Here is a 13,331-nt window from a genome sequence, read left to right on the forward strand (position 1 = left end):
TCTTTCTCGGCGACATAAAATGTAATGGTCCTGAACTTCAGAAACATTCCCAGTCCAGCCCTGGCTAGAGAAAACAGCCAGGGCACAGAACATATTCTCACAGGGACCTGAAGTGACTTGTCTCTCACTGGGCAAACTAATGTTTAATTAAAAACTACCTTTTATTTCCAATATTCCCTCCTTCTCTGTCTATGTCTCTCATCACCCTGCTCACCAAATCAAATCATATAGGCTTATCAAATAGGCTTGTATCTTATATAATGTTCGTAATAAAACTACAATGCTACTCTATTCTAATCTATTTATGGTTATACAAGGAATTACAAATATCTGTTCTATAGTTCTCTTAATACTCTTTCCAGCAGGAACCTGCCCTGGTCTTTGATAATAATGATAATCATCATAGTAATAATAATAATAATAACGCATTCATATATTTCTCTATGTTCTATATAGTCTAGACTGTACACGTCTGTCCTGGGTCCTCAAACAATGAAACATAGACTTACATATATCACATGAATGTGCAAAAAGAAATATGTTCCCAGGTCTACAGTTTTCCACATGTATTTCTGCACTATATGTAACTGTAAAGCCAAGGGCTACAGTGGAGTCAGTTATGTTTATCCAGACCTCAAAAGATGAAGAACCTGTGTTTGGAGCTTTTCAATTTCCGCATGAATTTTTTTAAATGTAAATGTATAAACTCTAATTACATATGAGATGAATAATTCAGTAAGTCAGACAGTTAAAACTATAATATCTTTATCGTGTTCATATTTGTAGCAATTGTTGTGGTTTTATGTAAGAGCGTACATGATAGTTTCTTCCTAAGGTGCCACCTGGTCCTCTCTAGTCACGTCCACTTGAGGGCGCTAGAGAAAACCTCCCTTTAACAGTACAATCGTATCATAAACATGGAGGCCTATCTTGCAGATGTCCAATGAGAAACATTTTCTAAAACACCTTGACATTGGTGTTCTCATGGTAAATCTCTGCAGTAGTTGTATGTCATGTTTCAAAGTACTTTACAGTATTGTCGTTTTCACAGACGTAAATAAACATGATAATGGCCACAATATTTCCTTTTACCGTCTACTGTTGGAATAGTGGTGGTAGTAACTGAAGGCCAAGCAGTCTTTTTACAGCTGGGTTGTATTGATTGCATTGAGTGTAAAGTTGGCTGTAAAGTTTACACAAAAACGTGGGAGTTGGATGTAAACATGTATAGCAGTGGGTAGTCTGCATACATACATTACAACATAAACACACACACACACCCACACACAGATCACAGATAGTTGGACAGTCCGCATTAATAAAAAGTAAACATTTCCAAAAATCACTCCTCTCTTGTGCCAATCAGTGACTTCATAGATGCTCAACTATCAAAAAACATTCATCAGACTACTGTAACTATAACCTTGACCATAACCATAGCTAAATGTTGCACATCCCCGAAGGTGGAGCTGATTGTATGTTGATAGTTACTGCACGTAGAACCGGTGTTGATCACAGCTCTTTCCAAATAATGTGTCCACCCCTTGCCAACCTCCCTGCTAAGTGGCAGAATCAGATTTTTGGTAATGACAGGATCTAAACATACCCTTAGCGCTACACATCCATGTTGCTGCTAAAAACAGCAGTGTGCTACATTTATAAAGAAGAAGGCTCAAGCTAACGAGAGAATTGACGTTCAAAACAGGATATGTCTCGTATGGTCTGTTACTGTAGCACTGATTCTATGTCGTAAAGTGAACATTTTCATATTTAACACTCGTAAATAACCTTAAGAGATGCAAATTGTCTATTGAAAGTTTGCTACAATGTTTTCTTCTTTTTTTTCAACGTCAACAGCATGTAAACAGAAATTGAGAATGCCAAAGTTTTGGTGTTTGCTTCCAGAGTGAGGTTCTGTAAAGCCTATGAGCTGGTACCGTGTTCATGGTTGTTTCGATGTTACAGCAGAGCAGTGCTCTAGTATGGTTCTGTATGTACAGTTGTAGAATGCCCAGCCACACCTGCTCTTACAGCATGGTCTGGTCCAACAGCTTGTGTCTGCACTTTGGAACGCATTTTTAATATTCTGAGAAGATTCTCTGAGGAATGTTCTGTGCGGTGCAGAAATGGAATGTTGACCAGAACATGTTCTAAGACAGGGAAGGGCTTTTTGCTTCGGTCTGTGTCCCACTTTAAAAGGTTAACATTCATTCTCTATTACTGTAAGCTTGCTTCTTAGATACAAACATGTACGAAAATGAGTCACGTAAACATACAGTAACATATTCCTTGAACGACATAACATGGTTAAAGTTTGAAACGTTTGGATTCAGTTTCCAGGACATTGGAGAGTAAGGTAAAAGAAATGTATGTACAGTTGAAGTATAAATCTCTATGCATATACAAGTTGCTGTGATTCTTGTGAGCGATAGTGCTTGTCAAATGTATAGTTAAATCGACCTTTAACTGACCCAACCTCTCTTTCTCAAATTTCTTCCTCCTCCTCCCTCTGATACATACTGTAATAATACCTCCCTCCCCATCCCCACCCTCATGCCCTCCTTCTCTTTGAAAGTTTGTTCAAAATGTCTCTCTTCATCTTTAAGCACAGCATCAACTAGGAATCATCCTCATCTTGTCTCCTCTTTATCCCTTCCTCCTCCTTCATCTCTTCTTTGCTCGCTGCCCTTGAACTCCTAAATCCTATCTTCATCCAATGCACTCACCTACCCTCTCCCACAACTTTAATGTGTGTATGTGTGTGTTGGGTTATGTGTATCTGTCTGTCTCTGTGTTGCCCTTACTGTATAATCCAGCCAATCCCCTGCTATATACCCCTTGCTCTCTCCCTCCCCCTTTTCCTTCCCTCCCTGTCTCCCTCTTGCCCTCCCTCCATCTAGCATGGCGAGGCGCTCATGCGCATGTGTGTGTGGTACCGAGGGGGGGGCACGGCAGAGGGCGGCATGCCCATGGACACAGACTGGGACGGGAGACCGCTGGGGTGGGAGGAGTGGGGGTGGGAGGGGTGAAGGGGGTGGGAGGAGTGCGGGTAAGAGGAGGAAGAGGAGGAGGAGGCCGGCTGGAGCTGGTAACTGGCCCCTGAGGACGGCCCCGAGGAGGGGGTCTGCTGGGAGGAGCTGCCCTTGGGGGGTGGCGGTGGGGGGGTCTGGTTGAGCTGGATGGAGATGTCGCTGGAGACCTCCGAAGCACTGCGACCCCGCTGGGGAGGGGGCCAGGAGTCTGGGTGGAGGAACTGGCCGCTGTAGTCGCTGCACTCCGACAGGCGGGGGCGGTAGAGGGCTGGGTGGGGCCTGTACATCTCCTCCTCAGCATAGCGCTTCATGAACAGGTAGACGGACATCACTCCTGCCCCCTGGGAGAGAGAGAGAGAAAAGAGAGAGAGATGGAACGAGATGGAGCGCGTAGAGATGTAATACAATAATACAAGTTGGATGGAATGACAGACCGTGAAACTCAATAACATGCTTACATTGGAGGCTTCAATAACATACCATAAGTATGAAATATCTGCACTCTAAAGCTCCCTCTCTCTTTTTATTTCTCTCTCACTGTCTCTCTCTCTCTTTCACCTTATCCCCCCTCCTCCTTTCTCTCCCCTCTCCCTCTCCCCCCCTGCTCTCTCTCTTTTCCTCTCAACAGTGATGGTGCGTGTCAGCAACAACACTATCCCTGCAGTGTTGCTGTAACAGTCATTATCATAGTGCTGAGACGCAACTATACCTCTCCTCTGTGTAATAACTCATTATCAAACATGCCGTCATGTCGCACAGTGTCTTCGCGACATTCATACCACATCCGCTCTTCATCAGCACATTTCTCGACATTGTGCCTGAACTCGACAGAGGGATACCTCATGTCTTTGTCTGTGTCTTTCCGTCTCTTTCTCCATCTTTCTCATGGTTTCTCTGTGCCCCTACCTCTCCCTTTCTCTTCCTCTCCTTTTTTCTTTCTCCTCTCTCTCTCTCTCTCTCTCTCTCTCTCTCTCTCTCTCTCTCTCTCTCTCTCTCTCTCTCGCTCTCTCTCTCTCTCTCTCTCTCCTTCTCCTGTTTTCTTTCTTTCTCTCTTCCTCTCTCGGTCTCCCATGCTCTGTCTCCTGCTTTCTCTTTACCCTGCATCACTCACTCACTCTCTCCCCACCCACTCTCTTTCCATCTACCCCATCTCTATCGCTCTCTCTCCAACCCCCCCCCCCCCCCCCCTTCCTTCCTCTGTAGAGTGCTGTAGAATGCCCCCTGGTGTATAGTATTCATATGACAACAGAAGAGCAGGGTGTTTAAGCTGCGCTGCGACAGAGCTGTTACCCTGAAGTGATGCGCTATTAACGTTCATGAATATTGATGCTGGGTGTTCTAAGACTGTGTGTGCGTGCGTGTGTATGTGTACCTACTGTACGTATGTTTCTACTTGTGTGCATGTCTGTGTGTATGCTCGCATGTGTGTTGCACTGTTTACGGTAGGTGGGCAGGCTAGCCGCGGAGGGAGGGTGGGGATGGAAGGATGGATGGATGAGGGTGGGTGGGTGGGGATGGACAGACGGGTGGAGGGAGCGCGGGAGGGGGCCCCACCTCTTTGAGGAGGAAGGAGGAGGCGGCGAAGGCGAAGGACCAGCCGTAGCGGTAGTGGAAGAACTGTTCTGGCTCTCTTGGCCGGTTCATCACCTCGTCGTTGATGCTGGAGATGTAGAGGACCAGACCCACCACCAGGCTGAGGCCTGAGATACAGAGAAGAGAAGAGGGGATGAGGGAGGAAGGGAAAGCAGAGGGAGGGAGGGAGGGTAGATGCAGGGGGAGAATAAAAGGGAGATTGGAAGGAAAAGACGGAGATTGGTATGTGAGATACAGGGGAGTGTGTGTGTGTGTGTGAGAGAGAGAGACAGAGAGGAGTATGTGAGAAACTGCAAGAGAGGGGGGGGCATGCATGAGAGAAAGAGAGTGAGACCGCAAAAGAAAGAGTGAGAGAGAGGAGGAACGATGGGGAAAAGAGAGAGAAAGAGACCCGGGGCAAGAGTGGGTGGGGTGGGGGGAGGGGGGTCAGAGAGTGTGAACATGCAGGGGGCGGGAGAGAGAGCGACAGAGAGAGAGAGAGAGAGAGAGAGAGAGAGAGAGAGAGAGAGACAGAGAGAGAGAGAGAGAGAGACAGAGAGAGAGAGAGAGAGACTAAGCTGGTTGGTAAACATTCCAACTGGATGCAGACTGTGCGGCATGCAGAAACATCTGTCATAAAGTGACACAGCACCCTTCTGGACCGGCACATAGACAGAGAATGCCCAGGACACTGCTGGGATGGAATCACAAACACCAGACTACAACCCCAGTGATCTACCCCCATAAAATAAAACAGAGAGACAGCTGTGTGCCATTCATTAGGGAGAGGGAGATTTATGAATTATATAACATGCATACACCACACTGTAACATGATTTTGATTATCTCTGAAAGATGCACATGAGGAACGCTTCTTTCTTAGAGGAAAGAGGTTCCCCAGGTTTCCCAAGCCACCCAGCAAAGGAACCATGATGGTACCCAGTAGTTCTTCCTGGATCCAAACTGTAGATTTAAGAAGGTCTGACACAGGGACAGCTGTTCAGGACGGTACATCCTAGTACAGCTGGACTAACCAGTGTTCAGGACAGTACATCCTAGTACAGATGGACTAACCAGTGTTCAGGACAGTACATCCTAGTACAGCTGGACTAACCAGTGTTCAGGACAGTACATCCTAGTACAGATGGACTAACCAGTGTTCAGGACAGTACATCCTAGTACAGATGGACTAACCAGTGTTCAGGACAGTACATCCTAGTACAGATGGACTAACCAGTGTTCAGGACAGTACATCCTAGTACAGATGGACCTCCTTAGGTCTTGACTGCGTCTTTGCCTTGATGCTCATTACCGGCCAAAACAGCTGAGTGTGTGAAAGACACAGACATTCTCTATCTGCACCAACACCATCACACAAGTTAGCCTCATTAAGACTATAAATAGAAGAAGAAACTCCCCACAACTGGACACAAACAAGAGCAGAGAGGAATGGTTGGAGGAAAGGAAGGTAAATAAGGAAGGAAGGAAGGGATGAAGGAAGGAAGGAAGGGATGAAGGAAGGAAGGGAGGAAGGAAGGAAAGAACGAAGGGAGGTAGGAAGGAAGGAAGGAAGGAAAGAAAGAAGGAAAGAAGGAAAGAAGGAAAGAAGGAAAGAAGGAAAGAAGGAAAGAAGGAAAGAAGGAAAAAAGGAAGCAAGGAAAAATACCATATATATATTTCTCTCCAGACTGCCTGGCCACTGCAGGTGACCCTCCAATCCCTCCATCTATCCCTCCTTCCTTTCATCCACTAACGAGCAAGCCAGCACAGAGCAGCCTTTACCAGCTACCAGCAACACATCATCATCATCAAAAACATCATCAACAACTGCAGGATCATCAACAACAACGTCATCAACACCAACATTCTTATCAACAACAGCAGCAGGAGATGCAGCAGCAGGGCAGGGCCAGGGGCCAGCCAGCCTGCCCAAGAGGCTCATGGGAAACGGTGACCTGACTGCCCCTTCAAGTCTCAGCAGGAAGTGCTATGCTGAAGTGTCCTCCTTCTCCTTTCCTCCTCCTCCTCCTCCTCCTCTTCTTTTCTGAAAGCTCTCCATTCCTGTCTGTTTCACCCCCCCCATCTCTCTCTCTCTTCTCCCTCGCTCCCATCTCTTTCACAGCAGTCTCTCTGCGTGGGAGGACAGACGGCTAGCAGGGAGATGTCCCCTTGCTAAGCTGCTCCTGAGGTGTGTGTTTGTGTGTGTGTGTTTGTGTGTGTGTTTAAGTGTGTGTGTGTCTGTGCCCTACTTTGTTAGTGTGGTCTCTTGGTCATAAACAACTATTACGTATAAGAACTCAACCTGGAACAGAATGACAATTGATCCAGCAAACTATTATTTCTCTCTGAAATGAAATGTCGATAAAGAGACAGTCCACAGTGACCACAGTAAACAATGTACGCTAGATGTGTTGGCTTCTGGACTAAGACATGCAACGAATGGAACAGTGTGATGCCTAGCAACAGCGGCCAGCAATGTCGATTGTTAAAATTACTCCAAAAAATAATAAAAGAAGAGAAAAAAACCCACTGAAAACTCAGTTCTGTGAGAATGTTCAGTCGATCTCTCCAAATGAGTATGGGGACTCATTATCTGAAGGCTCTGTGTTTTTCTTTTCTTTTGTACCCAACTTGATGGTTAAAAAAACAAACAACAAAACATTTTGCGATGCACACTGACTAAATAATGACCAGGCCACACCATAGGCTCTATACTTAATTTATTTTCCTGGATGCTTAGTGGTACACAGACTAATAGGGAGAGACAGAGAGAAAGAGAGAGACACACAGAGAAAGAAAGTGAAAGAGAAAAGATGTGACTTGTACTTCCACTGTCGCAGTGATGATGAAGTGAAGATGGTCGACTGCAGAACAAGCTGAGCCTGATGTCTAAGCTCCTCTAAACCGGTATCGTAAGCATCCTCTGACTATGACAAAGAACAACTATGCACTTCCTTGTGTTAGCATTCAACAGATAAACCAAGATGGTAGCTACAGTTTGTTTCTGCCATGTGCTGCTGAAGGACTCCGAGTGATTCTGATAGAGGTCACTGGCATAGAGAGGAGAGCTGCATGGTCAGCAGCGTAGAGGACAGTCCCATGCTAGGTTAGCATCTGTGAGCTAACAACTCCACACCTAAAATAGCCAACGGATGATATCATCCACAAAAGATGGTGTCATCCCAAACAGATGATGTCATCCATTCTGCACCAATTTGTGGATCAATCCTTTTAACCAAGTGAGGAAAAAAACACACACACACACAAAAACAACATCCAATTGGAATGATTTTAGCCATTTACCTTCCAATCTAAACACTCTACAATCAGCCATATCAGCCAATCAGCCTCTCTGCCTCATCATCATTAACCAATCGGTGTATTTGTACTGTTTTACTCATGAAGCCTATATTTAAGCAATTACCTACACCATACAATACACAATAGAGCCCCTATAAAGGACATTATTGCAGTACGGGTCTCATGTAATGCACACAGTAGTGCTCCCACTGTAGCATACTGCTCTATATCTATCAAGGTCGATGAAAAAAATTATTTGCATCAGTCCACTGCAAAGTCCTCTTGAAGGCAAGCTTGTGTGTGAAAGTCAGTGGACTGTCCGTGAGTGGTGTGTGTGTGTGTGTGTGTGTGTGAAAGGACATCTGGAGGTCCAGGCCCCTGACCTGAGAGGATGAAGAAGATTCCAGAGACGAAGGCCAGGATGGTGCGCTGGGGCCGAATGTGTCCGATGTTGCTGATGACAAATGCGGTGAAGACGAAGAGCAGGGACACCATGGGGAAGGGCGTGGCTGTCCTCACCATTTCTGAGAGCGGGGGAGGGGGGGGGGGGGAGTAGGGTGCCAGAGGAGAAAATAGACTGTAAGAACTAGTTGGTACAGTACTTCCACTGTGATCATTACATATTACACAATATAGAATTACACAGCATCTAGAGACACATTATTAAACCCTGACATCACCCTCCAGCTATAATTCATTTTTTATTAAGAGTATCCATAAATGATCAGGTTTACACAAAGGAGACAAATCAATAGAGAGAAGAGGCTCCATCGAGGTGAGGCCTGAAACTGGTCATTAAATAACTAAAATAACTCGCACATCTATTATTTCATTCATCTCTTCACGCAACCATGAACGAATCACATGGATCCACTGCAACTCCCGTCTTACACAATATCATACAACAGAGGCACAGGGGGATTATCCTTCTTTTGAATCCCCTTCAATTGCATCACCTGTCAATCAAGAGATTGGAATCCCATAAAAAGGTGGTGTGTAGCTGGCGTCAGTCTGAGGCAGGTGTGTGTACATCTCTGGAGGGAGGGTGTGCTGACCTACCAGTAGGCCTGAGCCAGGTGGATGCAGAAGGCCCTCCGTAGAATCCTCTGTGTAACCTACCATGCTCTCCAAAACTACAGCAGCTCCACGAAGGTCTACATTTCAACATTGTAAATCATTTAAGCGGTTGTGGGATGCAGTGGGTGTACCATGGGAACTGGGGAGGCCTTTTACACACTCACAAACCTCCAAGGCATGGAGTTTAGAACTGCAGTACAGCAATCTTAGTGTCCAGTAAAACACCCTGGTGTTTGCATACTTAACATGATCCAGACGAGTAGTCGGTTGTGTAAATGAACTTTAAAGTCCTTAAAGAAATCAAATACCCAAACAAAGCAAGTGAGCTGTGCATGTCTTGCTCTCTTCTGTTTGTCCCTCTTCAGTCTCAAACTCCCAACTGGCTGCAGTTCAGTTCAGTTAGATAACAGGGGTCAGCCGTGTCTTGAAGGTATGACCTTACCACATCTGGGTGTTGATGTCACTACAGTGAGGTGTTAGAAAACGTGTCGTGGAGCAGAAGCGCCGCTTACTGAGAATGTTGGCTGTGTTCTCCGTCGTGATCTCAATCTCGGTGTCTGCTGAAAAATATTCGGATGCTACACACCTCCCCTTTTCAGCTCCTGAGGGAGAGAGAGAGAGAGAGAGAGGGGGGGGGGGGAGTGAGAGATAGAGAGGGGAGGGGAGTGAGAGAGGACAGAGAGAGAGAGAGAGAGAGACAGAGAGAGAGAGAGAGAGAGAGAGAGAGAGGAGTGAGAGATAGAGAGGGGAGGGGAGTGAGAGAGGACAGTGAGAGAATAAAAATCAGGTTGGCACAGAGCAGAGGAAGAAACAGAGAGGCAGTCATGACCCTGGGATGGAGGAAGGAGAGGACACAAACCGCCCCCACACACACAGAGGTCAACAGTCGTCTAGGACACACACATTCCGCATGACAGGCAAATGTTTCACCTCCCACCTTCTGTACCAGGAAAACCACACACAAACACATTGTCACGCACACAAACACACTCACGCACGCGCACAAACACAGGTGCACACACACACAAACGCACACGTACGCACACAGAAACAAACATGTCATCATTCCCCAAGGGACACCAGCAAGGACCTGGCATGGCCAGGCGCGTGTGGGTGTGTTCCCGTGTATGTGTGTGTATCTATCGACCCCCACTGTCTGAGAACTCAGGCAGAATAATGCTACACCAATGTGAGTATCTCACCACAGCTACGCCCTCAACCTCTCTGTAGCTCCTCCATTCGGCCCCTCTCTTCCTCCTCCACCAACTTGCCTCCTCACGCTTCCTCCTTTGTCTCCTACTCCTCCACCGCCACCTCCTCCTCCCACCACCCCCACCTCTTCCTTCTCCTCTTCCCCCTTCCACCGTCCCCGCCCTTCCCTCTCCTCCTCCCTCACCTGCGACGAAGCAAACCCTCCAGAGGCCCGAGTGCAGCGCCATCTTGACCTCGGTGGTCTGGTTCTGCTGCAGCACGATGCCTTCCTCCATCAGCAGCCAGTAGTCTGTGGACACGGCCACACCCACCAGGAGCAGGCCGCACGCCCCGAACACGGAGGACAGGAGCGTGAGCGCCCGCGTGCTGAATGAGCTCATCTGGGGAGGGGGTGGAACGGAGGGAGGGGAGAGGAAAGGAGGAAGTCTTACATTAGGAGACATTCAAATAATACGACCAGCAATCAGGGAATAACTTTAGATGAACTTCAATGTATTATTACTCGACAAGGCCAGATCAAATTCGAGTCTTATCTTATACTGCCCCTGAACGGTCTCGTCTATTAAGTGTTTAGTTAGGCTTCAGATTATTTTACAGAAATCCCCCCAGTCTTCGCTCTTCTCAGCACAGCCACGTGACAAGGCAGAGGTGAGTCAGATCCGCCAATGGGACATCTGCTCGATAAGGAACGGGAGGGAGACGTGACTGGCTGTGCAATTGAATGACCTCATCGCCCAAGTGTGCTCGTAGAGGTGAGCCTCATCAACCTATCGGGCAAAGGGGCCTCGTTTCTCACTGAAACAGTCTCATCGGCCAGGAGACAGAGAGCAGAGGAAGGGGAAAGAAAACGGCAGGAAGGCAGCGTGGAGCCGAATGACCTCATCACCGGTTTGAAATGCAGCAGAGCACATTCAGCAATGTCAGAATGGATTCTCTCACTCATGATGACTCACCAGCAACAAATATTTGGTATGGAAAAAAAGCGCAGCCACAACCCAACCTGCTTTGACTGTGAACTCAGCCAACCCAGCCCTTCAAATACCCCATGAATAAAGATGTGTCCTCCACGATTGGGGAGACAGGGGTGGAGCGGTGGGAGAAGAGGTGGCGGATGAGGGAAAAAGGGAGCCCCTCCAGACTAGAAGTAAAGGGCTTGAGAAGAGTAGGGAAGGGAGAGAGGAGAGAAAGAAAAGGAGAGAGGGAGGGGGGAAAGGAGAGAGGGAAGGGTGGAGGTGGAGAAAGGTTTAACAGTTCGCTTGAGTGCTGAGTTAGAACCAGGATGACATATAGGAGACTTGCATATGCAAGGTCAAGAGGAATTTAAAAAGGAGACACCTCATAGAAGGCAAGAGAGAGGGGAGTTCTGGAACAACAGCTTTCTGCCTGACATTTAAGCAAGACAGTCCCAATCAAATATATTTTTGAAATCCAGTTTTAGGACGACAGGGTTTACACTTTGATGACTGCTCCCATCTGTTACATTGCACCAGACAAGACCAATCAAGCACAGATAAGATAGGACAATTCCTTGGTCAGGACAAAAATCCACATAAAGTCACAGACAGAAGACAGCAAATAAACAGATAGGGAAGGATAGATCGAATAGACAGATAGATTAACAGTGCTTCCCTTGAAGCTAGATGAGAAAGTTCAAAGACAGTGAAAAGAGAGCGGGTTTTGTTAGTTCTCCAGGGTCAGAACATCCACAAGTCAGAGGAGATTATTATTCCCTTGATCCACGGATGCCCTCAGAGTCTTAGGAACATGAAGACCCTCGTGTTTCCTAAGATCCGGCCATAGGGTCTTGAATGAGATTCCTTTTGTAGTTAAACCTACAGTATAAAAACCACAGTTCCCATGATGCACCCACAGCTACCACAGTGTGCTGGGAGGGCTGGGAGAGCCGGGGGCAATGTAATGAATTACAGATGAATAGGGGGATGAATGGTGAAAAGGGCTTTATGTTAGAGCTAAGAGAGGAGGAAAAGGAGGGAGAGGGGCAAGAAGTCCATGGAGGAAGAATGATTAAAGAATGTGTTGAGTATAGAGAGAGGGGGAGAGAAGGAGGGAGAGGATAATATACTATACTTTGAGAGTATGGGGAGAGGGAGAAAGGAGAAAAGAGAAAAGAAGACACTACAGTATATCTCATGTCTAAGAGCATTTGGTAGAGAGATGAGCATGTAGAGGAGAGACAAGCATGGGGTAGAGATACGAGGGTGGAGCTGTCCACAACTGTGGTCCTGAAATACCATTGCCATCAATACAACATTGCATAGTCATGCTTTGGCCCAAACTAGCTTCTGGAAATATAGCTCAATTCTGCAGGACCTTTTTTCTGCATAATTAACTAACTTAATCAATTAGCTTGAGTTATCAATTAAAACAGTCAATTGAGAATGTTAATATGGAGGTGTTTCATACGTTGAATTAATTAGAATCTTACCCGTGGGTTATAATATGAATTAATTCCAGGAATAGCTAACTACTGCCCTGTAGCCCTTTTCTGCCTTTACAATACCGATCATCTAGTATCTTGGAACGCCATCGCAAGGTGTCTACCAGCCAATTTCAACTGAATGTGAATTATATACACTTTTAGATGGTACTAGCTCTAAATATGAATTCAATGTGAACTAGGTGATGTAATTGGACAGTCGTCATGTCACTGCAGCGAGACGGTAATAGTGCTGTTAAAAGAGAGTTGTGACCATGCATGCTACCCACATGTTCCTAAATGCCATGACTACGCAATAAAGGCATCATGTCATCTTTAGTGTGTGGCATGTAACCCATATGTTATAGACACCTGATGTAAATGTTATCCTGATGTGACCAGTAAGGACAGACAGCCACTGGAGCAATACTGCACCTTGAGTGGGACCTCATGGATTACTCAAGCCACTACTCAGAGGCATTGCCAGTTTCCTGCAGTGTAGGAGAACTATGTACTGTTCCTGGTGTATCACATGCTGTACTGTTTTACAGTAGAGGAGAGAGGGAGGCAGAAGAAGGGAGGGAAGGGGGGAGGTATGGATGGATGGAGGGATGGAGGGATGGTCGACAGGAAAGATACAGAGTAGGGAATGAAGTGGTTTGGAGCGATAATGGGTCAATATAGAGTGGACGGAAACAACT

At 46.4% G+C, this 13,331-nt stretch overlaps 1 protein-coding gene across 2 annotated transcripts; it reads right to left on the reverse strand.

The window, feature by feature from the left end:
- Positions 1 to 2,896: 2,896 nt before the first annotated feature.
- Positions 2,897 to 10,573, reverse strand: cacng7a (calcium channel, voltage-dependent, gamma subunit 7a). 2 transcript variants are annotated; one of them, XM_067255183.1, is made up of 6 exons: positions 10,378 to 10,573; positions 9,494 to 9,583; positions 8,288 to 8,428; positions 4,587 to 4,732; positions 3,143 to 3,373; positions 2,897 to 2,950 (listed from the first exon to the last, which is right to left on the reverse strand). In XM_067255183.1, the coding sequence occupies exons 1-6, from the start codon at positions 10,571 to 10,573 to the stop codon at positions 2,897 to 2,899; spliced, it is 858 nt and encodes a 285-aa protein (XP_067111284.1). The 2 variants fall into 2 exon arrangements, with proteins under 2 accessions (XP_067111284.1, XP_067111283.1); XM_067255182.1 differs by having other exon boundaries at positions 2,897 to 3,373.
- Between the last annotated feature and the right edge of the window lie 2,758 nt (positions 10,574 to 13,331).

This window comes from Osmerus mordax, chromosome 18, assembly GCF_038355195.1.
Source record: "Osmerus mordax isolate fOsmMor3 chromosome 18, fOsmMor3.pri, whole genome shotgun sequence".
In the NCBI taxonomy this organism is placed as follows: domain Eukaryota; kingdom Metazoa; phylum Chordata; class Actinopteri; order Osmeriformes; family Osmeridae; genus Osmerus; species Osmerus mordax.